Source organism: Ambystoma mexicanum, chromosome 12 (assembly GCF_040938575.1).
Source record: "Ambystoma mexicanum isolate Mex_15411 chromosome 12, UKY_AmexF1_1, whole genome shotgun sequence".
Classification (NCBI taxonomy): domain Eukaryota; kingdom Metazoa; phylum Chordata; class Amphibia; order Caudata; family Ambystomatidae; genus Ambystoma; species Ambystoma mexicanum.
In genome coordinates, this window is record NC_090936.1 from 371,814,810 (window position 1) to 371,841,538 (window position 26,729).

General features: G+C 46.9%; 1 protein-coding gene across 1 annotated transcript in view; it reads left to right on the top strand.

Moving 5' to 3' along the window:
• ITFG2 (integrin alpha FG-GAP repeat containing 2) overlaps positions 1 to 26,729 on the top strand; it is a 1,163,252-nt gene that overhangs the window by 732,650 nt on the left and 403,873 nt on the right. Inside the window, exon 8 of the mRNA XM_069628496.1 lies at positions 8,406 to 8,456. Coding sequence (XP_069484597.1) covers positions 8,406 to 8,456 — 51 coding nt within the window. The remainder of the gene's footprint in view (positions 1 to 8,405; positions 8,457 to 26,729) is intronic.

Consider the following 26,729-nt stretch of genomic DNA (forward strand, 5'->3'; position numbering starts at 1 on the left):
GAGAGAAGTGTGAGAATTGTGCAAGTCGGACAATTAAAAACTCACGGCTCCTCGGTGCGCTTATAAAGTACATGTGTCAGGAGCCATAGCAGGACAAGCTCGACGCACATAAGTACTAAGGCTGATGGAGTACATTTGTCCTAAGCCAGAGCGGGACAAGCTGGATGCACATGGTACTCTATCAATAAAGAACTGTTCAGAAATCGTCTGAGCAGTTGGAGAAAGAACAACTAATCTTGCTCGGGAGTGGATAAATGATCCAGGCTGTGAAAAGGCTGGGAGAATTGAACGGTGACATTTTTCGTTGAACTTTTCTGGCATCAAGAACGAGAGACATTCACGACGAACTTCGCCAGCAAGAAGGACGATGAAGAACAAGTCAAGACCAGTTTCAGCCTTCTCCTGCACCTGATTTAAAGACTGTAAATTTAGGGAAAAAGCATGGTAAAAGGAATAAGGTACTGATTTGGACATTGGTCCTATGTTTCTTAAGTATGATAGTACCAACAATAACAGCTATTACACTATGGTTCCTGGAGTACGTACACCCATTAGAAACACTTTTGCCAAAAACAGCTACTGAAAGCCCGGTTCATGTAATCACTGGTACTTTGCCCCCAATGGAAGAAAGACATAGAGAAGGTTACGGCAACAATACATTGTTGCTCATCATGAACATGACCCATGCGGTGTTAAAGAAAAAAGGTTGCTGGGTTTGCGCCCATTTACCACAGCACGGTGGGAAAGGGATAGGCTGGTATGCACAACCATTGCCATTGATTTATTCCTGTGAAGTAACGTTAAGTGCAATGTTCTTTGGGAAATGGAACAAGAGTAATACGGGTCAGCTAGATGAGACCAATATGAATGAATTTGAGGAAGTAATCATGAGACCTGTGGGTTGTTCCATATTCCAAAAAACTCGCGTATTTGCACTGGAACCCGTGAGAAAGAATACACGAAAAATAACAAGACTAGATAGATTACATAGGCAGAATAGACCAACCCCGCCAGCAGAAAGAACATCAGTAATGACATTTCGGATGAGGGATGAATGGAACAAAGAGGCTGTGCCCCCTGCCTATGCAGTGGATCACAGCCCCAAAACTGCTCCCCTATGTCTACAGAAAAAGGGTTCCTATAAAGTAGGAACATTTAGCAACTGCCTGAACATAATGTTTTTAAAACATGAAATAGAACCCGTGTACGTGGGAGACCCTGTTTATTTTATATGTGGAGAAAAAGCATATCCATGGTTACCTAGGAACTGGGGAGGTACATGCTACCTAGGTCTACTGTTTCCAGGAGTGTTCCTCTTGGAGACAGCAGAAGTAGCCAGACGAACAAAAGGTAGAACTCAAAGGAGTAGTGAGGATGGAATGATAGCAATGGATATAGCCAAATCATTTATACCGTTCTTGTCCCAAATAGAAAACTCTTACAATATAAGAAAACTGTCTGGAATATTACAAAAAACAATAGATTCCACAACGGATATTTTATTGAATATGACGTTAGAAGAAAAAGGAATAAGACTGATGGCACTTCAAAACAGGATGGCTCTCGATATAATATTAGTTGATCGTGGGGGAGTTTGCAAGCTCGTAAAAACTGCATGCTGTGTGTATATAGATGACTACTCCCCTACAATATTTAAAGCGATCCGGAAATTACACGTCATAAGTTCCACACTCTCTACTGAAGCAGGGGGTTGGGGGATAGAATCCTGGTTATGGGGATTATTGCGGTCTTGGGGATGGAAGTTAATTTCGATACTAATGATGGTACTCTGGATATTCATAACATGCTGCTGTTGCATACAATGCTTACCAATAATATGCACTGAAATAACTGATGGATGTACTAAGGGATGTATGCACATGGTGTAGAGAGGAAAACAAACGCATGGCCGGAATAACAGAGACACTGAGGAAACAAAAATAGTACAACTATTCATGGCGATAGACATTAATGATGGAGATGATTCAGATGCAGATACCCCAGACTCCTCCTAAGAAGAGGAGGATACAATGAATAAATAAGACGTTTGGCACACGGCCAAAAGGAGGGTTTGTCAATCTGGAAAAATGAATACCCTTCATTTGAATGATAGACGTAACTTGATGGCCGTGGGCCAACCGTTTTATGCACCGAATTGGAGAAATATGAACTGCTATGCTTGACCGACGAGCGGCCATATTAAATGTAGTAAGAATCGCCATTTTGCTTGTTAACCATTGCTCATTGCTTTTTGGCTAAAAACTGCTTTGCAGCTTGTAATTCTTGCGGATTCTTCTTACTCTGCTCAACTGTTAACATTGTTGTCTGAATATGAAAGGACAAGGTTGCGGGACTGAAGTTTGCTGAAACTCCTCATGAGTAGCCCAGAGAGGAATGCCCACGCTCCCTCTCTGTAGCCTTGGGAGTAAGCTGCAGGGCATTTAATCACTTCACAGCTGCCAGCCAGTCTCGTACGATGGTAGAATATGTTAGAATAATACAGTTAAAGGCTTGAATTATGCTTCTCTTACGGCACCCCCTCGCAAAACCCTTTAGAATGTGTCGGCTCCCAGGACACGAATAGTACCTCATAGATAGCAAAGCTTGGAATGTGGCTCTTCCCCCGTGTACAGATTGCTTCCAACAACAGAACCACTGTGTTCTAAAAGATGCCTCCGTGCTTTCTAAATTGCACATTGTTACTAGAATAGACATTGAAAGCATTATAATCGTCATACTCGTCAGATATGTCCATCGTCATCCCGAGTTCAAAGGAACTTAATACAGAGGGGTGTTGAACATGACTTTGCTGATTGTATGATATGCATTTTGTATATATGTAACTGATGTACGTAATTCGCTCTCTTGCGTCCCTCGAGGTCTAGGAAACTCACGTCGCGGGGCGTGATATCAGAATTGGCCAATTGATACTATCTTTTGCTTGCAATAAACCCTAGCATTGGGAATTTGAAACCTCGTGTCTGGCGCATCTTTTCGTGTATGGTCATTGCCTTGTTTCCATAGCACGAGGGACCCCTAGGGGCCCCTTTCAAGATGGCGCCCGAATAGGGACCCTCCCCCACTTGCCCCATCGTATACGTTGTAACGGAGTAAAGGCGGAAGAACAGCGAGGACGGGACGGTCGAGCCGGGATCAAGAAGTGTTCGGGGCGCCCTGTAGAAGAGAGGAGAGATTCCTTCCGCAGATCTGCACACATTTGATTCCTGATCGACGTACCGGGCCAGAGGGCAAAGGAGGCGAGGGTCCCGAGACGAGGCAGAAGCCAGAGAAGCGGTCCTGGGCGATCATTCTGGCGTGGCTCCTTTATGCGGTCGCACCGCTTCCCTGCCAGACAGCCTGCTGCGGTAAGGGGTGGCTGGAAGGGCCCTCCGTCGGGGGGGCCCGATACCTTCCTATGTGCCTTATCGGGCAAATGTTGAATGGGGGGCCGCTGGGTTGGGAGCTGGTGATGGCCTCCTTGTGCGCCCTCGTCTCCCTGGTACCGCCTCTCTCCTGGCGGGCGGGCCTTGGTTCTCGTTTATAGGCCGCCCGGCGCTGGTCCTTCGCAGGCGTTCTTGCCTGCTTTCCTGGTCTCACTGTGTCGGGCAGCGTGGTGTCATGCGTGTGCGTCCCCCCATGACTCGTGGAGAGAGGGTCCTCGGGGTCCAATTGTTGCACCCCCTGAGTTGCTTCTTTGTCCCAACGCCGCTTCATATTATTTTTAGTGCCTGGGGAGGGCTTATATTGCTGATCTTTGTGCCTAAAGTCTTTCGCGGGCCGGAAGCTCAGAGCTGCAGTGTTTAGTGGTGCACAGCCATCTTGGAATCGCTATTTCATTATATTTTAACTATGTTTTAGAAAGCAACACTCTACATTTTAAAAACTCTTACACATTTTATTCATCAGACCTTGTACTGTGTGAAGTTTTTGTGTGTGGGCAACTTTGCACTGAATTATCGTGAAAATATTACGAGTGCCTGACACAGGCAAAGTCTGTTTTCCATCGTTGTGGGCATGTCATGCGATTTTGCTGGTATTTAACGGCGTCCTGGGGCAAATACGAGTGTATGCACCCAGCGGGCGGGCCGAGAGCACACCCAAGGGAAGCGTATGGACGGGCATTGGCCCGAAGAATTATGCCAGAATAAAGACACGTATTTGACTAGTCAGGAAAGATCCGAAGACTTTGCCAATTAGATATACACGGGCAGAATTACTTACTTTTGCCCCCTCTGGTTCTGTTTTTCCTGTGGAAAGCAGGATCGGATTGTGATGGATCCCCTACCACATATAACTTCTAAGGGAAATCAATTATATATACTGGAAGATGGGAACATATCTGTTGGGGATCCCCTTAGGGGCCTTCTTATTAATGCGAGATTGGCAGGGGCTCACTGTAATAATATGTATGACTTGTTGGAAGAAATGTCTCCCGACATTTTCTGTATTATAAAGACTTGGTTCTCTGGCAGGTATTACTTAATTCTTAAAGCATTGAGTTTAACCACTTAGGAAATGTTCACAAACTGTTTAGCTAATGCACGTATAGACATTGTCTGTGCCCTATACATGCCTGGGTGCTGCTTAGTAAACGCTTAAGCCATTTTGGAAGCTGTTTGGTTGCTTAATCAATGCTTACAAAATGTTTTTATTCTGACTAGGTTATGGCCGCTACTGAAAGGGAGTGATGAAAAAGACCACACATGGGAGCATTCTCACACGTGGCCCAAAAGTGGAGCTAAATGTTGGCATGTTTGTCATGTTGTTTTGGTGTTTTATATACTGATAACATGTTACCGCTCTTCCTGTTGGTTCCGAGTTCTTTGTAACACTGTGCTGCAGTGGCAAGCCAAGGCAGGCACGGGTAGCCTCAGTAAAGAGAGTGAACCTTATTGCACCAAAGGGTCTGCGCTTTTGGCCCTAGGCTCCTGAAGGGCCACTGTGCAGATCCAGGTCAGGAAATGGGTCTCATCAAGACAGACCACCGGCATAGCAGCGGCTACCCACACCAGCCAGCCACAATGTTAGAGGGCAAAATATGCAGTGTATGTTCTCACACCTCGCCAACCCTTGCAAACAAAACCATATCGGCCAAAGAAAATGGACAAAAACATAGGACAAATGAGTGGTATGTCGGGAGAAAGTACATGCGCCGTGCTTTATTAGGCAGGTGTTACCTTACAGGTGCTCGGTAAAGGGCATCATAGTGTCTGGATTCTACGCTGCACTGGCATCCTCTCTGTGCAAGAGAGGAAGCCCTTGGCCTCCTTCCTCATCCAGTCACTTGGGGAACGACCCTAAGGTCGGCCACCTGAGCACTCCCTCTTGGGCAAGCAAAGCTCCCCACAGGAACCGGCGACCGACACCCCCCCCCCCCACTTTCGGAAATCTCTAACTCAAAAACCCTTCCTCCCCCTTCCCCCACTGTTTCCCCGCCATTTTCTGTATTTGGTCCACGCCCCTTTTCAGGCAAAAGATTGCCTGTGGTGGACCAGCTTGGCCCCATGGCTGGAAGCTGTGTCTTGTCACAGTTCCCAATCCCCCCACCCCACGCATGTCCCTCCCACATTGCAATGCCCCATAGCCTCGCTGAAGGTCTTGTAACCTGGGTGGCATGCTCTGACTCTTGACTGCGGTGGACCTTTGTGGTCTCAACCAGCACTTTTTCCAGGGATGCACCCTATGAATCCTGCCTCAGGAATCTGAAATGAGAAACAAACAGCATTATTAAAGAAGACAACATACATTGAGAGGGAGGGCAGGTAGTTCTTGTTGCTTCAGGCGGATTGAGGCTGTGGGGCCATGGCAACTAAATAGAGGTGGGGGGTGAAATGCCTATCATGGTTCCTGTGTCCTGAGGCTAATCTCACCTCTATACACCCTTAACCCTTCCCCTAGAGTGCCTGATTGGCCCGAACCAGAACCCCACCCCCAAATTGCCCTTCCTCCCCGCTCTCTCCACCCCCTACTTTCCAGGGACATTGTTTCATGGCTTGCTTCTGGCAAAGGGTGCTGCCACTAAGGGCAGAGCCCACCGAAACCTCAGTTCCAGTCAGCGCAGGCTCTGTCAAAGTTGTCTTGCTGTGGTGCCATGCCATGCCATCTCGATGGCCAAATTCCCCAAATCTGCTCCCAAGTGGGATGCTCACTCACGAGCAGGCTTCAGAAGACTCACACTCTAAGCTGTGCTGAATGTTTACCTTCTAACTTTCGTGCAGGAAAAGGCCTAGTGTCCCATCCTGTGAGGAAGTAGTCCAAATGGCTATATATTTCTTGGCATTTATATACATATTTCTGTTAGGGTGAGAATAGAGACAAATGAGAGTGGAGAGCCCAATGTGCATTACGTAATGGGAAGAGTTTCATTCTGAATCACTATTTCAAATATAAATTGCGGTCATTCTTATGTTCCCAAAATGCTCTGTCTTAATGCAGATTGCCAGGATTGGGTTCCCTGAAGAGATTGGGTCTTGCTCGGCTTGGGCTCTGCCCCTAACACCACTCACATAACACTTACCACACCACACAACACCAAGGGAGAGAGAGGTTCTCGGAGTGCATTGTTTCCATTTCCAGCAGAACTGAGCAGAACTGAATGCCCTCAGACATCCAGTAATATATGCGGTCTAGCCGGGTGGTCCTGAAAGTACTCTCAAGTGAAGGTGTGCTTCAGTTTGTAATTTCCCAACCGAGCGCAGGCTCTCATGGCAGCCCATTTTACAAAAGGGAGAAGGGCCTGGGAGATGACTATCAACCACGGGATTGTCCCTCTTGGAAATCTTTGAAAATGGAGCACTTAATGCATTCTTGAAGTTAGCCACAGCATATGTGGAGTTTCAGGCAATCAAACATAATCTAATGTTATGAGTAGTGGAAACATATATCTCATACTAGTGACTTATGAGATAGAGGTTCCTTTGGTGTTGTGAAGACCGGACCCCTTGCAAGCTATTGCTTCGCTCTTCTTGGAATTCTCTCCACACACCACTCCTTCCTTTTGCTGCTGGTACTGCATGCATTAAAAGGTCGAACCTGTGTGTATACATACATTAAGAAGTGAATCTGATTTACTGGGAGCCCTGCATTGTTCACCCGAAAAGATGTAGTGCAGCGGAGGTTTAAGTCTGCTGGTGCAGGCAGGTGGAAGAAACAGTACAATTAGCAAAGTGTTAGTGAGTGGCTGAGTGCCAAATGTCAGAGCATGTTCAGTTTTGCTTTATCTTGTGCTAAGCTGGGCATGTGGGGAAAGGATAAGGAAAACAGGCGGTTGATGGCTGGATGGTTTTGAAATATTCACTGCCCCTAGCATTGCTCTGTGGAACCCCCAAACCATTGTTTTAGTCTACAATGCCATTACAGAAAAGTACAATCCTTATGAAAATCAGGCTTGGGCCCATGGCAGAAGAGGCAGTTCACCCTAAACTGTTAAGTCACATCCTTCCTGGACGAGACCACAGCTAACAACATACATGTTTCAGCCTCTTTGGGCATCGTCCTTGGGTTGTGGCTTGGGTCTCTAGCCACAGCGGGCTTGGGACCCATGTCTGGAAGTACTGGTCTTATTTGGGTGACCTAAGCAAAACTGAAGGTTGATGGCTGGAAGCATTTGAATTAATCATTGCCACTAGCATTGCTATGGGGAACCCTCCTGGCCATGGGTGGGGATGGATGCCATCTACAATGAACGTTTGCTGGTATTCTAGAATGCCTTTGATGAACTGAGCGTCATTTACATTTATTTATTCAGATGTGTTGTACACTGCTCAGTGTTGTCTTGCAGTGACTTCATAGTACTTATCTGCTTTGTGGACAATGTTACGTTGGAGGCTTGGGCCTCGTGTTGCTTAGTTGCAGTGTTTTTCTGAACGATCGTTATCTTTTTTTTCGTTTTTAGTTACCCAGCCACAGAGAGTCTGGGGGTGGATATTTACATCACACCAATTGGAAAATTAACCAGTTTCAAGTTATACTTGTATTTTATCAATAGCTTTTAATCGATCATGATCTGAGGCCCGCAAAGTCTTGGTGCATAGAGGGTCCTAAGGGTCTTAGCCTGAACTGACTATACTGTGGTACAGGGGGTCTGTAACCGTTGGCTGTCCACACGTTTTGGACTACAACCCCCATGAGCACTCACTATTGACTATGCAGCAAGGACTGCTGGTAGTTGCAGTCCAAAACATCTGCATAGGCAATGATTGCAGAACTATGCTTTCGTACATTGCACAACCTTGCTTAAGGTTTTTGAATGTCTTGTTCTGATTTGTAGCATTTAATGTTGCAGGTTTTCGCTTTGCTACTTGGTTCTTGCACACATTTGCCAGACTCGCCAACTCTCATTTCCATACTGAAAAAATAGCATGAAGGCTTTTATCTGAAATTCTCATTTTATATTTTCGATTCAGGTGCCACTGGGGAGACAAAGTCCGGCCTATTTGCCCTTTGTACCTTGGATGGTAAGTACATGTTTTTGCTTCTTACATCACGAACTGCAAATAAATCGACTAAAGTTTCACTTCTTAAAAAGAGATGTCACTGTTAAAATCCACATTGAAATGGTGGAACTACTAAAGGGTCTGGAAAGGCAATTCCACTTACAGCCTTTCTTCAGCTGTCTGCAAAATGGGGGCCATTTCCAAGCACCTGCTCTGTAATTTGCTTGTTGCTAGTTCCAATCCCTCTGTGGCGACTCCACCTATCCATCTTACGAATGCGAAAAAATGAATACAACTGGGATGGTGTTTTGCTTTTCTGTCACGTGTAATGACCCTAGAAACCACTTACCAGATTTCATGGACCAAAAGTTCTTGGACTCAGGGAGGCAATAATATACACTTAGACTCACAGTTAGAATATAATTGACTCTTTACAGGCCGTTTATTCACACTTCAGATATACAGCTAAACACTGAAATAAAAGAGAATTGGTTATACATGGACATATGCACACGAAGAAGAAAGATTATATTAGTCTACATCACTGTTTGTGCAGTTCCAGGAGAAAACGTCATCACAGCCACGACAACACTACCCAGTCCCAAGGCAGGTAGGCAGAGAGATCACTGGTGCTAACGGGGTTTGGAGCGGAGCGTCCTTCCTCAGTGAGACTTCATCACCCGGGTTCCAATTCTGTTGTACTACTTGGATACCTCTTCTCTTATGGGGAGCAAATCCCTGCCCACCTCTGGTTGTAAACCGTTCCAGGTCGAAGGACAGACAGCAAGCATGGGGAACAAAGAGCGGAAACATCCAGTTAATAGTGGAAAAACCTGGTATGACTCCCGTGCGCTCGTTCCCAGAACCCCTTATCACTGCACCTGCACAACTCTGAGTCCCTTCTTGGCGCATCCTTGATTGAACAATACACTTACTATCCTCCATAATGAGCTCATCTGGATCTCGCAACCCTTGCAGAATTCATGTCTGCCTCCTAACTGAGCTCAGAAAAATGTAGACTTTCATTGTGGTTTTGGAAGTGAATGTCCAAAATGGCCGCAAAACGGCACCATGTTTTAGCTCATTTTTGCACACACATTACACTCCACCCTTTGGACAATCAACTGCCATAACCCAATGGACGAAAATACAGTTTTTGAAACCGACGAAATATCCCCATCAAATTCGGAATACAAGAGATGCAACAACAGAATACAAGAGATGCAACAACAGCAAAGAACCAAAACAATCATTACAGCAAAAATCCAAAAAGTATAACGCAATGCCCCCGGAATCCATGAAAATATTTGATCCCACCAGCTCCCGCCCTGATCTTGTGGGACTTGGGGAAATCAGGTCCTTAAAACCACCAATGTGCTTATCAATAGAACAGGAACGATCCTCTAAATTAAAACAACACATCCCTTCAATGGCACTGTAACCTAAATTGTGTTTCAAAAACAAATTATCAATAGCAGCCCTGTTCTGTAAAATAGCTTTTGTAAAATGTTTGTTGTCTAACAGCAGCTCAGTTAAAGCTTAGGAGTTCTCATTAAGCCCTTTCACCACCACACAAGCCAGCTTAATTGGGGATTTATAGCCCCAAGCATCTAACCTGAATACCCCCACCAAAAAAATGGCCAGCGCGAACACTTCAGTTTCAGACAACAACCGCACATTAGAATCACAATCGGGAGATACACCAATATGGTGAACAGCATGCGTAGAGCGGCGAATAGCAGGCTTTAAAGGAAATACCAGAAATGTTAGCAGGAATATAGGAGTAGGTACTATTATCGCAGGTAAATAGCCAGCCAATAGGGAGCTTAACATGTCGAATGTCGCTGGCCACCAAACAGTAAAATTGCAGAACATATTATTAGACACACCCGTACACACCGATATAGATTGGACATATACATGTTTTTCAAAGTCACTGCCACTTTGAGCATCCGACACATCCGTACACACCGATATAGATCGGGCACATGCATGTTTTTCAAAGTCAGTGCTGCTTTGTGCATCCGACACATCCATACACACCGATATAGATCGGGCACATAAATGTTTTTCAAAGTCAGTGGCACTTTGAGCATCAGTCAGGTCTAGTTGCTGACATTTACCAATGCGCTGCGGATCACAAGTCATTACAAAGCACACATCAGCAGGAGCAATATTGTAGGTGATAATGTGAGTCATATTTCTCCATTTGCGATCAGTGGTTATAGGTCATAGTTTCGAATCCTTTTGGTCGAATACCAAAAGGATCGAGTCAATAGGACCAAAAAAAGGTTCGAAATGTATTTTTTTTTTTTTGAGGGGGGTACCCCCAAACCCTCGTTTTTCTTATTAAAAACCACATTTTTTATGTATGCGAAATCCCCCCAAAAAATATGCTTGTCAAAACATTTTTTCAACCCTTTTGTTTTCGGGCCTATTGATTCGATCCTTTTGTCATTCGACCAAAAGGATTCGAAACTTTAACTGGACACCGCGATGATCAGTGTCAGCGCAAAATCGGCAGTACTCATAGACAGAAAAATAACTTCTGAAATCCAATTCCTCCACAAGGGAATCGTTATGCAGTACTCCGAAAACGTGCCGCAACGTAGGGGCCGGCATAGGCACAGCCATAAGGCAGATCAAAATGAAATTTGCAGCATCATGAACATCAGCCAAACAGAAAGGTGAGATGTTCAGCACACGACGGGCCAGGGAGACCCATATACTCTCAAGTTGATCTACAATCGTAGCATAGACATGCTTTACAAAAGACATGGAAACTGCAGAAGGGGGCAAAACATCATGCCCATGATGTTTCCTCCAGGAGTCACGATACCACGCAGCGGAACTGGCAGCAGGCTGCGTGGTAACATCAAAATTGTCATTCGTCATCCAGATCGTTGAGTTCAGCTGCAACATGGAGACACTTGCCACCGTTTCTAGCATGTTCCCGGGCCCGCCCGAATGGACTCCACACACATCCACAAGCGCAAACACCACGAACAAGGTCTAAAAACAAAATTTCAAAAGAAAACAAGATATCGGTGGAGTACATCACTTGCATAAATAACATTTGTAAGTGGGAACATGACTCCATCTCCTCTTCCCTGGTTCCATCACAAGAACAACTTGGTCCTCTCCTGTTGCAATTATATCTGCCAGAACCGGCAGCCCACTAGGCTTCTCAACCCAGACCTTTGCTCATGGACTCCATCTTTTAGTAGCGCCAAAAACATATCCTTTCTGGATACACGGGAATCTTTGCCATCAAACCTCCTTCCAGGGGTTCATCTGTCACTGTGCCCCTTTCTCTCACTGGGTCGTTCTTTGCCCTTGTCCCATTCACCTAGGTCAGCCAACTGTCTGATAGCATCCACCACCTCATCATTATCTTACCTGTCATCCCCACCTGCAAAGTCATAAGGAAACTTTTGTATGCCGGAGGAGCAGTTCGAATAATGGTATTTCTGCTGAGACCGATAATGCTACTACCCCCATATGTTTGGAAGTCTCAACATGGATAGCTTCTTTCATGGCATGTTCTCTAAGCTTCTGAATCAGCTCTCTCAATGTGTACCATTTCTTCTCCTCATTAGGCCAGTCTGAGGTGATCGGATACTTGCGATTACAACCTTGTGCAGCTAATTGTAATAACAACACTTGAGGTTCTCTCGCATCCTGATCATGAGGTGGTCCCACACGCAAAACCTCCTGAATATGTGTTTCCTGTGACAATGGCCGAAACCTTGCAGCTTCTATCGGTCAACAAGGAGACCTGCTGCAACTCCATCAAATAATCGGACCATCCATGTCAACGGAGGCTCACCAGCCCTCTGTTTCAATTGGTTTATTATTTCCCCAACCTCCTACTGAGAGTAATCCTCTAACGTTGTCAAATCCACTAACCCACCTGCTGGATTATTCGGATTGGGCCCAGCTCGCCTACGCATGACTGGTTTAGCTGTCACTTCTTTGTGACCAGGATCTAATTTGGACGGCACTTCCCTTTCCGACCCACTCTCTGAGCTGGTACTATCGAAAACCTCTCCGTCCCATTGTTCGGGGGTCCCAATCAGCACCTGCGGAGGCAATTACTGTTACCACCTTTCGGGTGTTCACCCTCCCTCTTCTCTTTCGATATTTATATCAGGCGACTCTCACAGAAGCTTGCTCGGTTACTGCTTGATATTTATCAGCCTTGTTATGATGTAACTTCATTTGGAACTGCTGCATTAATGTAATCTGTTTCTCAGCAGCCAGCTCCTTTTACAATCTTAAAACATGTGCCTGCAATTCTTCAATCTCGCATCCCTTGCAGAATTCATGTCTGCCTCCTAACTGAGCTCACAGAAACGTAGACTTTCATTGCGGTTTTGGAAGTGAATGTCCAAAATGGCAGCGAACCAGCGCCATGTTTTAGCTTATATTCGCACACACATTACAGATTGGTAAAAGCAATTGCTAATATTCCAGTGGCCCAGAAAGCGTCCAGATTCTGGTGAGCATGAAATAAATAACACCTTGTTGTCATTATCGATTTGTTTTAACATAAGCTCCACTTTTCAACTAAGCTGAAGGCATTGCCTTAATTTCATCATTTAGTAAAAGGTATGGTATTAGATGTCTTACGTAATTTCCACTGAAGCCCATTGGCCCTGTTAAGCGATGTACGTTTTTACTTTGGTGGTCACTGTGACAACTAAATTACAGAGTTGGGAAACCGCTACCGTGAACAGAACACAGCAGATGAAGCATTTAAAGCCAAATGCAGGCACTGTTTGTGCAAATCACTGCCAGTCTTTGAGGGTTGGGGAAGGTGACCAATTGAACGAGCAATGGGAAGATCCTCCAGTGATTGGGTGGTAGGGGTCTGCTAGCAAGATTAGGCATAGGTAACGGAACGGATGGAAGCTTATGTTGTAGAAACTAGGAACGTGACTAGATTGGAATGTTGGGGACACCAAACCAGGCGTTGAGTTGAATAGCTGAATATAGAATTGGCATCATTCTGACGTATCGTGAAGAACCAGTTAACTGAAATGGCCCTACAAAGACATTCTAAAGAGAATGATAAAAAGGGACACAGTTAATTGAAATGTTTATTATGGGTGAAGGTACGAGGAATGGACAGTCACCCACACTTGTAGAACAGGAGTCTGCAACCTTTTGGCTCCCAGATGTTTTGGACTGCAACTCCCATGAGCCTTCACCATTTATTATCCTAGATAGGGCCCGTGGGAGCAGTGGATATCCGTGATATTTCTGAGGGAAAAAAACGAATTGAGAAATGACCTAATTTGTTGGAACCAAAAACGAAAAATCTTTTTTTCTTTTCTTTTTTTTTTTTTTTTACAATGCAGAGGGAGTCCCCCTCAACCCCTCTACCCTAACTTATACCCTTACCCCTTCCCACCTATTATTTACCATACATATACCAAAATACCCACTAGTTTGGGTCAAATAAATTAGGTAATTTCTCATTCTTTTTTAAATGATGTTATTTGTACGGATTTGGGGAGCAGTAGTCCAAACATATAGAGACCCAAAGGTCGCTGACCTGCGTTGCAGAACAAGGGACGCGGTAAGTATCAACTTGCGACATGAGGATGGGTCATCGGCTTTATGGTCGTATGTGAGCCTGCAGTAGATGGCAGTAGTAAAACAAAACAAAAATTATGTTCCTGCCACAAACTACTTGCAGCTCCTTTACAACAGCTGAAGATGGAATTGCTTTGAAACAGTTGTTGCGTAATTTGTTCATGGTAGATTACATGATCAAATTGATTTAGTTTCTGAATAAGTAAGGATGTTGCAATTTTGCCATTTGTAATACTTCACTAGCACAATCTGCCAATCTGCCTAATCAAATGCAGGCTTTTTCTACAGATGGAAGGATTTCATATTGCCGACTGGCTGCATCACCCAGGCTTTTCCGTTTTCAGCTTTGCCCTGGCTTCCCTGCTCTCCCTACTTGCATCAATCCTCACCTCTCTGAGACCTCACTCTCCTGAGGCCCCTTCAGCTGCTTCCAGCCATCACACAGAACTCCGTGCCAACGCCTACAATACTAGCCATAGAAACGGTTCATCACTGTTCCTCCAAAACTATCAAGGACCACATCGACTCCCTGGCTCCTGCCCTGGCTGACTTCTGTAATCACTCCTTCACCACTGGAGTCTTCCCATCCCCCCTGAAGCACTCCCTTGTGCACCCTCTTCTTAAGAAACCCTCTGCCGACCCCTCCTACCCGGGTAACTATCGCCCAATCTCCATCACTCCCTTCCTGGGCAAGCTCCTGGAGAAACTGGCCATCTCCCAGCTTAATCTCCACACCAAATCTGTTGGTTGTCTTCATGGCATCAGTCTGGCCTCAGAGCTGCCAGAAGCACGGAAACAGCTCGCCTGAACATCCGTGAAGACCTGCTCTCGAATCTTGACTCTAACACCCGTGCGTCCTCATCTTGCTTGATCTCTCTTCTGCCTTCGACACAGTCAACCATGCCATCCTGCTCAATCGTCTCTGTGATAACCTGGGTATCACTGGTCAGGCTCTGGCGTGGCTGACTTCTTTCCTCGCTGACCGACCCTCCTGGGGTCAACTTGGGTCCTTCCTCTCCGATATCTTTTTCTCTACCCGTGGTGTCCCCCAGGGGTCTAACCTCTCTCCCTGGCTGTTCAACCAATACATGGCACTCCTTGCCCACCGCATTGCCGCTCTCTGCCCCAATTTACAGTGCTATGCGGATGATACCCAGCTCATCTTCAGGCTACCCTCGGCCTCCTCCTCTCCCTCCCTCATCTTTGACTGTCTGTCTGCTATACAGGAGTGGTGTGCCGCCAATAACCTCTGCCTTAATGCCAGTAAGACTGAGATTCTACTCATCGGCACACCCTCCCCCTCCTTCCCTGCTGCTCTCTGGCCAGCCCCTCTTGGCCTTCTTCCTGCTCCCACCTGCAAAGCTAAAAACCTCGGGGTCATCTTCGACTCCACACTCTCCTTCTCTCCTCACATCTCTGACATCTCTAAGAAGTCACACTACCAGCTGCACCTCCTCAGAGGTATTCTTCCTTTTCTCTCCTTCCGCCAGAAGCTCACTGTCTCCAGAGCCCTGGTTCTCTCTAGGCTGGACTATTGTAACAGCCTCTATATAAATCTGCCTGCCTGCCTCTACCCTCCGCCCTCTGCAACTCATCCAGAACAGAACTGCGAGACTTGTCCTAGGCCTCAAGCCCAGGGATCGTATCTCTCCAGGACTGAAATCTCTGCACTGGCTCCCAGTGGCTGCAAAGATTAAGTTCAAAACCATCTGCATTGTCCACAAGGCCTTCAGGGGCCTGGGGCTGCAATACCTTCAACTCTCTCTTCCTAAATATCTTCCCTCTTGAGCTCTTCGCTCATCCGCCTCCAACTCCCAATTGCTTCTCCAAGCAACAAGTTGGTGGTAGATCTCTCTCTTCGGCAGGGGCCGCCCTCTGGAACAGCCTTCCTGCCTCCCTGAAACTCGAGGAGAACCATCTCCGGTTCCGGAATCAACTCAAAACCTTCCTCTTTGCTTCTGCCTTCTCTCCCCCCCCTCCCCTGCTGAATTCCTGGCTCATACTGCACTGGTTACCTGGCCATACTCCTCCTCTCGGGCCCAGGCCCCGCCAGTTGCACACCTGCACTGCCTCCCTGGCAACCCCTGCACCTAGGGACTGTTTTCTGTATCCCTTACAGTCCCCTCACAAGCACTTATGTTTGCACTTACCACCTTTCTGGCTGTTTTTACTATCTTATTTATTCTACTATCCCATGTACTGCACTTTTCCCTCTCCCTTCCCCCTCGCATTTTTCCCTTTCCCCCTTCCCATGCACTTGCGCGATCTGAATGACACCTGGCCTCGTAGGATCGTTGTCGGTCTTCCCTTGTTCCCCTTCCCTACCCTCGTCGCGCCTTGAAACACTTGTGTATTGGGGCGATATAAATGTCATATCGTATCATATCACAAATAACTTCTTTTTTTTTTCAATCAACTTGAACATATTGTGGGTTTTTTTATTACTATATATGTTTCAATCATTACTTTTTATACATGTTTTATGTATGTTTTAGTAGATTTGTAACAGATTTGTATGAGAAGTTTTCTTCTTCCCCTTCTTTGATATATTGTGTATGTTGTGTAAGGTTTTCTGTAAACTATAAACACAACAATAAAAGAAAAATATATATATGGAGCCTATTAAATTATGGCCATGCTGTAACAAGGGTTTCGCGAGGAGATCCATTCACGTCAGAACCAGTAGAGTATTCAATTTGCTAGGCTGTCTACACACTCACATTTTTCTTCCAGGATAAACTATTGATCAACGGCGTTGACCTTACTATCCAGAAACACAGATGCTTTCTGTCTTATAAGCGCAGACGCTGAACAATACAAACTAGACATCATTTCGGCTAGTTTATACGTCAAAAGTGTAAGCGTCTCGCCGACCATTAGACTGGTGCTGCAGATATCTAATGTGAAGTATCCTGTAGAGTGAATCTCCCTTAAAGTCTTCAGCATTCCTACCGGCAGTCGGGGGACCAGTCAAGACAACCTGTTGCTGGACCAGCTTCCAAAAATAATCATTATGGGTATTGTTGAAGCAGTATCGATGACCGCTGCATACAATCAAAATCCCTTTGACTTCAAACAATTTAACTATGCAGCACTGCATAAGGACGGTGTCCTGATCCCTGCCAAAGCATACACTCCTAACTTTGGAGTTCCGTACATAATCAGGGAATACATGGGCCTGGTGGCTGTCACAGGGAAGCTCATGCGCGATGCACTGGTCTCAATCACACGCAACGAATATGCTCTCGGTTATACCCTACTGGCCTTCGATCTAATACCCGACAATACATCAGTGGGTCATTTACACCTCATAAGGAGCAGAAACCTACATGCTGAAATAAAGTTTGAAAGAATTTATATTCATAAACGCCAGTCAAAAGATAGCCTCAAGTCCTAGGCGAATCTGCCTCCTTTTTGATGCGCAATTGTCGACACAATAGATACCTATATTGTGACCATTGCAATATATCAATAGTTCTGATGCTTGTTAATCTGCTTAGAATCACATGCTGTGCATATGTTCCGACATCCAGTGGTAACCGCGGAGTATTGCATCTTGTCTTTCGGGGGACCGAAAGGGGACGTCGGCATAGGCGTGTCTAAAACACTATCCCTATCGTGACATGTGTAGTACCCAAAATCGCTCTTCGCCGAAGTCCCTCAGATTGTTTTTTTCCGCCCAGATAACTGGTCGCTTTATGGCGGAGCTCTTCATGAGACATTGTTTATGTTACGGAATTGTCTGTTTAATCCCCGACGAAGACTACGGGGGTACCGTCTACGGCTGTGTATTCCGTCACCTAAGATCCGGCATTTGGACCTCCACGTGGTCGGGCCTTCTGGCCGGCCTACACAGTAGGGAGAGTGGGCTCGGGGTTTGCCATACTGCTATGATGTCTTTCCTCTTTTTCACTTCTTTCCTTTTTGGTCTGGTCACCCTTCCCTTCTGCTATGGAAAGGACTCCATTTAGATTCTGCCCTCTGTGAAGGGTCAGATATCCGTGGAAAGACGAGCACACTTCGTGTACGCTTGTCTCCCCCTAGAGCACTAAAGCGGTGTTCGGCGTTAAACTCCTAAACCTAATCCCGTTAAGGGGCGCCGGTTGAAGAGGTGGGCCGCGTACGGTATGTCACGCGTGGAGCCTCCCTCCCCTGCCGCGACACCAGCCGAGAGTGACGGGGGTTCATCGGATGACCAAACGTCCAACGCGGACGTTGTAGACCTTGAGGCGGACGATTCTAGAGCCGCCACGCCTTTCCCCGACCCTTCCAGGCTCGACTCTGGTCTTGCTACAGGGACCACACCCGGTGACAGGGGCGTACAATCGCACAGCACAAAATACACAACCCAAGGGCCCTCCTCGACGACCTCGTCGAAGAAGGCGCAAGCGCCATCGATTTGATCCGAAGCCTTCCCCGCATCCGCAGCAGCGCATGACTGGGCTTAATAAACATAACAAAGGCGCTACTCCCCAAACTACACACGCCGAAGTTTCTGAACAAGAAATTTCAACGAGTTTCAAGGTTTCCAAGGCCCGTGCAGGCCCGAAAACTACGAGTAGGCCTCTAACTACGAGTAGGCCTATAACTACCAGTAGGCCTCTACCCGAGAAACCATCATCGGAGGCTTTGTCTCCCGAAGATTCAGTAACCATCAGTAAGAGTATCAATAGGATTGCTACGGCGGTGGGCCTAGTACCAGTTTCACCCACAGTTATGGGCCAATCCGCCAAAAGGTTTTCCACAGTTTTGGAAGACGATCCTGAGGACTCTTACGAAGAGAGCCAGGTACCCCTCTCAAGCACCCTGAGGAGATCCTCTGAACGCCTTAGGGCGGAGGACCCTGTTCCTGCTCAGCTGGGTCCATTTGGGTCATCCAAGTGGACTACAGAACAATTTGAGGGGTATATGGATCGGCTGGAGCAGGTTTTCGGGGCTTCTGATCAACCTCTGCCGAAAAAAGCTTGGGTAGACCCTAACCCTCACACACGAGTTGCCCAACACCTAGATGTTCAACACTATGTTGATTATCAAGAAGATGTCCAGAAGGACACGTATAGAGACATCTATACAGAAGAAGAGGAGACTTCTTTTCTGGACAATTATGGGGAAGATAAAGGCGCAACGGACAACTGGGAGGACCCCCAGCAGGACGATCACAATTCTGATATCGTTTGCCTCGACTCTTCCCCATCCACACCGGTTCGGCAAGCTCCCCCAGTGGATGATCAAATGGCTTTCAACAACACGTTGAAAAAAGCAGCGGAATTCTTTAAAATCGCCACGCTTGAGGCATTGCCTGAACATGATTTCGCGGAAAACATTATTAATGACAAGCCAGTCTATTCCTCTCTTGAGCTCTGTAAAGAGACGGCTGGCCCCTTCTTTACTCACACCCGCTCAGACAAGGGCTGTGAATCCAAGGGTCGAAAAACTCTTCCGGCCCTCCCCCACCGACCCGCTTTATATCATAAAGGACACACAATCCCGCACTCGCTGGTGGTGACCAACACTCGCAGGAGAGCAGGGGTTCCCCTTGCTACGGGAGAGTCACCCTCGGACAAGGAGTCCAAAAGGTTGTATGCCTTAGGCAAACGGGTCACGTCGGCGGCTGCTTATACCCTACGGATTGCCAATAACATGACGTTACTGGCAAGCTACGTCGACGCCCAATTGAACCTACTCCAGGAAGGCCTCCAGGAGGTTCCGGAACCAACTAGAGCCAAGCTTCTCGCCATTGTCTCCGAGGGCAAACTTGCCAATCAAAATGTTGTAAAGAATACCCTGGACTCCGCAGAGACAGCAGGCAGTCTCTTGCACAGGGTACTCTCCTAAAGAGACACGCGTGGCTGCGCACGTCGGGTTTCAGGCGTGAGACCCAAGCATCCATCATCAATAAACCCATTGAAGAGACCAACCACTTCGGGAAGGCGGTAGACGATGCGTTGGAGACAGCCAAGAAGGAGCATGAGCCTATTAAGTCGTTGCACCAGATTTCCCAAAAACCCTCTTCACAGAGGGGCAGCAATTCTCGGCGGTCCTTTCGAGGACAAGCCCGCGCCGCTCAAAATAATTTCGGCACAGGCAACTTCAACGCAAGTCAACCGGCTGCAAGCCCCACTTACTACCCTCAGAGGGGTCAGAAGCGCGTAAAGAATAGAGGCAGAGGCTCCAATTCCAGAGGTGCGTCAACCTCGGGTCAGAAATGACCACCAAGTTCAGGTCCCCTCCCAGGTCTCCCTGGTCGGGGGGCGATTAACATCTTTCCTCAAGGCATGGGAGGGGATAACTTCAGACCAGTGGCTATTAAAGAGGGTCGCCCACGGTTATTGCGTGGAATTCGCCCGACCCCCACAGTTCAGACCGCCGAAACATTGACGCCTTTCACCGGAACATCTGCAGATCCTGGTCCAAGAGGTGGAGGCGCTGCTGGGAAAGGACGCCATACAAGCCGTCCCGATTCTTCAGGTAAACGAGGGTATTTATTCAATATACTTCCTTGTACCCAAAAAGGATCTCACCATGCGTCCTGTTCTAGACCTGCGCCCAGCGAACAAGTTCATAAAGCCCCAGAAGTTTCGCATGGTAACACTTCAAGAGGTGATCCCATTGCTAAAACAAGGGGACTTCATGACAACATTGGATATGAAAGATGCATACTTTCATATTTCAAAGCTGCCAGCGCACAGAAAATTCCTAAGGTTCGTGATTCAGGACAAACACTACCAGTTCAAGGTACTCACCTTCGGCATAGCCTCGGTGCCACGGGTGTTTACCAAGGTCCTGGCAGTGGCAGCAGCACACCTGTGCAGACTTTCAGTTCCAGTTTACCCTTACCTCGACGATTGGCTCATCACGGGGGACTCGTTCGACGTTTGTTTTTCGAACACCCAAAAGACAGTAGACCTACTGTTCAGCCTGGGATTTTCTATCAACGAAAAGAAATCCAGCTTAGTCCCCAGCCAAGTAAAACAGTTCCTGGGGGCTCTAATTCGCACAGAAGACCGTCTAGTCTTCCCTTTCAGCGAGAGGGTTCAGAACATGCTCTCTCAAGTTCCTCAGTATGTAGCCAGTCGGGAGGTGACGGTACGCAAAGCTATGCGTTTGCTAGGGATGATGGCGTCCTGCATATACTTGGTCCCCCACGCGCGGCTGCGCATGCGTCCCATGCAGGAGTGGCTCAACAGCCAGTGGTGTCAGGCCAGCGGACAATGGGAAGATCTGTTAGTTGTCTCGCCAGCCCTCGTTCTCTCTCTGCAGTGGTGGTCGAGGGAGAACCTCTTGAAGGGGAAAACCTTCACCACCCCTGCGGTGGAAGCTACTCTCACGACAGACGCATCTCTCACAGGGTGGGGGGCTCACCTGCTTCAATACTCTCACGACAGACGCATCTCTCACAGGGTGGGGGGCTCACCTGCTTCAACAGACAGCGCACGGAGTGTGGTCCCCTCAGGTAGCGTCCAACCATATAAACCTACTGGAGCTACGAGCAGTGTTCAAAGCATTGAAAGCCTTTCAGGAGCAACTGCAAGGGAAGACAGTGCTGGTCCTAACCGACAGCACAACAGCAATGTATTATCTGAACAAGCAGGGGGGCACTCACTCTCCAGGGCTATCCAAGCTGTCCCAAAACATCTGGATATGGGCTCTCAAACACAAGATGTTCCTGATATCCCAACATGTTCCAGGGGAACTCAATCTTCTGGCAGACATACTCAGCAGAGATTTTCCTCTGCCAGAAGAATACGAATGGCGTCTGCACGAAGACATTGTATCCAACGTCTTCGCAGAATGGGGGTTTCCAGAGATCGACCTATTCGCTACTCAGGAGAACGCCCAATGCCCAGATTACGCCTCCAGGTACCCCCAGAACCGATCCAAGGGGAACGGTCTCTGGATAACTTGGTCGGGGAGATTTGTTTACGCTTTTCCCCCGACTCCCCTTCTGAACAAGATAGTGCACAAGATGCACCAGGAACCAGTCACCATGATTCTGGGCCCGCCAACCCTGGTTCGCGCACCTGATGGAATTGTCCCTCTCCCCACCAGTCAAGCTGCCCTGCCCGTACAACATGTTGTCTCAGGACAGGGAGGAGACTCTGCACCCATGCCCACAAACTCTGAACCTTAGCAGCCTGGCTCCTGAAGTCATAGAGTTTGGACATCTGCAACTCCCTCAAAGATGCATGGACATACTGAGGGAGGCAAGAAAGCCTAACACACGTTATTGCTATGCCAGCAAATGGAAACGTTTTGTCATTTGGTGCAGTTCCAAAGGCGTCAATCCCACCGATTGCTCGCCTTCACACATTGTGTTATATCTAACCCATCTGTTGGACTCTGGGTTAGTCTTCAATTCCTTAAAGGTTCACCTAGCGGCGTTGTCAGCCTACACCACGTCACAGCAAAAGGTGTCGTGGTGGAAAATACCTGTGATTAAAGCCTTTATGGAAGGGGTTAAAAGAATGTATCCCCCCATCACTCACCCAGCCCCTGGGTAGGATCTAAACGTGGTTTTAACTAGGCTCATGGGACCCCCTTTTGAGCCTATGCATAAAGCTAGTCTGAAAGACCTGACTTACAAGACAGCCTTTCTAGTAGCTATCACTTCTATCAGAAGAGTTAGCGAACTACAGGCCCTCTCGGTCTTGGACCCCTTTGTTACAGTCCACAAAGATAAAGTAGTTCTGCGCACTCATCCCAGATTTGCACCGAAATTTATTTCGAAGTTCCATGTGAACCAGTCAATCGAACTACCCACGTTCTTCCAGAGACCTACTAACATGGCCGAAAGAAGCCTTCACACACTAGATGTGCGCAGGGCAGTCATGTTCTACATGGATAGAACTAAACCACTGAGGAGAACTAAACAATTCTTTGTTTCAGTGGCAGCTGGTAGAGAAGGGGACCCTGTCTCTAAATCAGCAATATCAAGGTGGATTGTCAAATGCATCACACTATGTTACACTCTTGCAAAGAGAGAACTGCCCTTCAAGCCTAGAGCACATTCTACTCAAGGCACTGGGGCATCCATAGCATTCATTGCAAATGTTCCCCTAGAGTCCATTTGCAAAGCGGCAACCTGGAGTTCTGTACACACCTTTACAAAACACTATTGCCTAGACACTCATTCTAGGTCTGATTCTCAGGTGGGACAAGCAGTACTAAGACATCTTTTTTCTACTGTTCCTTCTCACAACCCACCTCCAACTCCGGCTACTGCTCGCTAGTCTATGCACAGCATGTGATTGTAAGCAGATTAACAAGCATCAGAAGAGATGCACTACTTACAGTAAAAGCATTTCTAATGATTGTATCTGCTTAGATTCACATGCGCCCTCCCTGCCTCCCCGCTCGGGGTGGAAGGAACATAGACTTCTTACTACTTTCTCTCTTCATGTACTCACTCACTATAGCCTTGGACTCCCTCATGGCAGAAAAAATACAATCGGAGGAACCTCGGCGCGTCAGGGATTTTGGGTACTACACACGTCACAATAGGGATAGTGTTTCAGACACGCCTATGCCGACGTCCCCTTTCGGTCCCCCGAAAGACAAGATGCAATACTCTGCGGTTACCACTGGATGTCGGACCATATGCACAGCATGTGAATCTAAGCAGATACAATCATCAGAAATGCTTTTACGGTAAGTAATGCATGTCATACTGTATTCTCTCAAATTATATCTTTACTTGTACGCCAATTACTGTATTTATTGAATTAAAGGGTGAATGCTTCAATTTTAAACAAAATCACAATGTCCAGTCGATAGTTTTATTCTTCATTATTAGTTTATTTCTTATATTTTCCGATTTTCCAAAATAAAGGATATTTTTCTTTGCCATACATACCACAACATTTTATCTCTCTTGTTCACTTTTCTTTCTCTCTACACGTGTTTCACCATATATTTAACATGGATCTTCAGGAGAGAATCCTGATCTTAATCCTGTACATATTTTTCTGTAAAGTGACTCGTTGTCTGCTATTAAAGTCTCTTTATGCCTTGCTGTTAATTTGCACAGCTGGTTAAATACGTTAGTGTGGAGATTTGATTGTCCCTCTCACCGCCGTTCTGCGAATGTTTGAAAGAAACTTAACCGCCCTGCACTCGCTGCTAGTGTGGAGCATTTCTTTATAGCGTTCTCGAAATCAGGGCACAAAGAAACATACTTTTCGATATTTAATGGATACTATACAGATAAAAGGATTTTTCCGTAAGCATAGACATTCTTGGAAAACATTTCACGGTGTGTATGCCACTGATACATGTCTCAAGCGCCTACCCAGGAATCGGCCGATTAGCCAGTGCTGAACACCGATCTGCAGACATGTGGTGGAACACATTGGATAGCTTTGTGGTTGGAGGGGGATGTGCTAACGGTGTTTGATAGTTTGGCGCACTCCCTGCAACAGCCCATATATGCTAGAGTTTTAACAGACTATGTGAAATGCCTTGCAAAGTATTTACGTTATTCCACTGTGCTGGATCGAGACTCTAAAGCTGTGGCCGGCACTTTATATTCTTTATCAGTCAAATGTCTGAATGGAGATCGCTGTCGGCTGTTTTTAAAATGTATTCAAGCAATTGCAATCAAGACGATGAAATGGTAACCAGATTTGTAAACAAGAAGTTACATAATGTGTATAGATGTCGCAAAATGTTCACAGTGTGTCAAAAATGTAATGGTGGCTCATCTATCCAATGATACAACGATCAATAAAATAACTTTTTATTAAATTCATCAAGCTTCGTGTGTAATTATACATAATAAATAATACAACGTATAAAGAACCAGTTGGTTTTACAATTTGAAAACATTTATTAATAAAAAATAAAAGACATACATACATAAAGAATGAAAGTTATACCACAATCATGCCAATACAGCAAAGAAGAAATGCATACATTCAGACAATGATGGGGTGTGCATAAATTGGATAACCATATAGGGGGCACGCATCTCTGATGCATCCTAGGCTCTTCAGCGTAATGGCTGATGAGGGCTTTGTAGATTTGTGAGGGGGGTGGGTAAAGATTCCCTAAACCAGCTGGTATTCTCCACCCCTCACCAGGACAGGTGTGTGTTGTTGATGAGGAGTAACGGTGGCACCAGTTTTTAACCTCTCCCGAAGGTGTCGCTGGGCAACATTACACACAACGCATGTCAGGATATTTAAATCAGCAACTGCCTTCATGAACACGTTCCATCCGATGGGGGCATTTATTATAGACATGGGGTGTTGGTTCGTAACACAACGTACTAGATCATGCTGGTTCGAACCCCTGAGAACCCTGCCTCTGTAAATAAACTTGCCCATATCGGTCCAGCCGGCCACATCCTTTTCAAGTTCCATCTTATGTAGCAACAGTTCCGCGTTAGGTTTATAGCGTTGCCTATGGGTCTTAAACACGTCAGCCGCTGCCAAATCTGCCCCTGGTGGAGCCTTCACACCGCTAGATTCCTCAAGCGGCATGTATAAAGTTAGTTTGTTTCTCTCTGCATCGCTGTTTTGGGTATGATTGAAGTATTATGCAGAATATCCATATGTAAGGCCGTTTTATCATGCAGCTGTAAATCCGGTCTGTTTAAAACATCCTTCCTTTCCGAGTCGAGACGCATGGTGCCGACTTTACGTATATCCCATTCCAGCAGGAGTGTAGGGGTCTTCAGACTTTCTAAGTGCAAGTTGTCTACCAAATACATTTTATGTGTGTGCGCCATCACTGAACCTCGAGCAAGCTGGTGATTAGCGGTAGGGCTATGCCTATCAAAGACCCTGTGGATCCGCCAGCCTGCAAGGCCACTTTTCTTTTAGCCCTTCTTTTCACTTATTGACCAGCTTCTTGATGACCTTTTTCAACACACTTATTTGATGGTGTGTTAGGGGCACATGTCCCTTTAAAGTGTTCTGAGCAATCTCCGAAATAGCAGCTATCAGATCATCGGCAGCCAAGGCTAGAATGGGGTTGCAGGGTGGCGCTGTTGCGCCGAAGCAAGATGGCCGCCTGAGTGTGAAGCTCCAGACTACGAGGGCGCAAATCCTCCGATATAACCTCGCTATATACAGCGGGAACATCCATTAATGCTGTGGCTCCGATATAAGTCTGCATTCTACACTCGATCTGACTTTGGGATCCAGAGAACCCCCTGTGAGCCTCGCTGTCACCATTGGCTGTGCAGCGCTGCGGACGACTGACTTGCCCGGGGACGGAGCTCTGTGGAGCTCGGATCAGTGTTGCCACCTGGCGCAGGCGGCCTGCATGGGAGAGGGGCATCAGGGCGCGTGTGCCGCACCGAACAGCCGCGCATCTCATCTAATCACCCGGCGGGCCTGCGACCGCACTGCACCATCACAGGCTGGTGGCCGGAGCCCGAGGCCTGTGTTCCCTCTTGATTGGGGCTGGAGCCGCGAGCGGTCGGAACCGCTGCAGCTGACCCCGCGCTGCTGTGCTGCTCGTCTGCCCTTCTCCCTCGCTCCCCCTCCTGTGGCGCTCCGGCCACGTTTCTCTCATCAAGGTAAGGAGGCCGGGTAGCAGGGTGCGGGCTTTCTTCTCCCGTAACTGGGATCCAGCTCCTGCAGTCGAGGACTGGCCTCGGGCCCTCTCTTCCCCCGCTGGTGAGTGGATTTGGCGGCGGCAATAGGCTTTGCCGCCCGCTGCTATTTGAACTACATATTACCCGAGCGT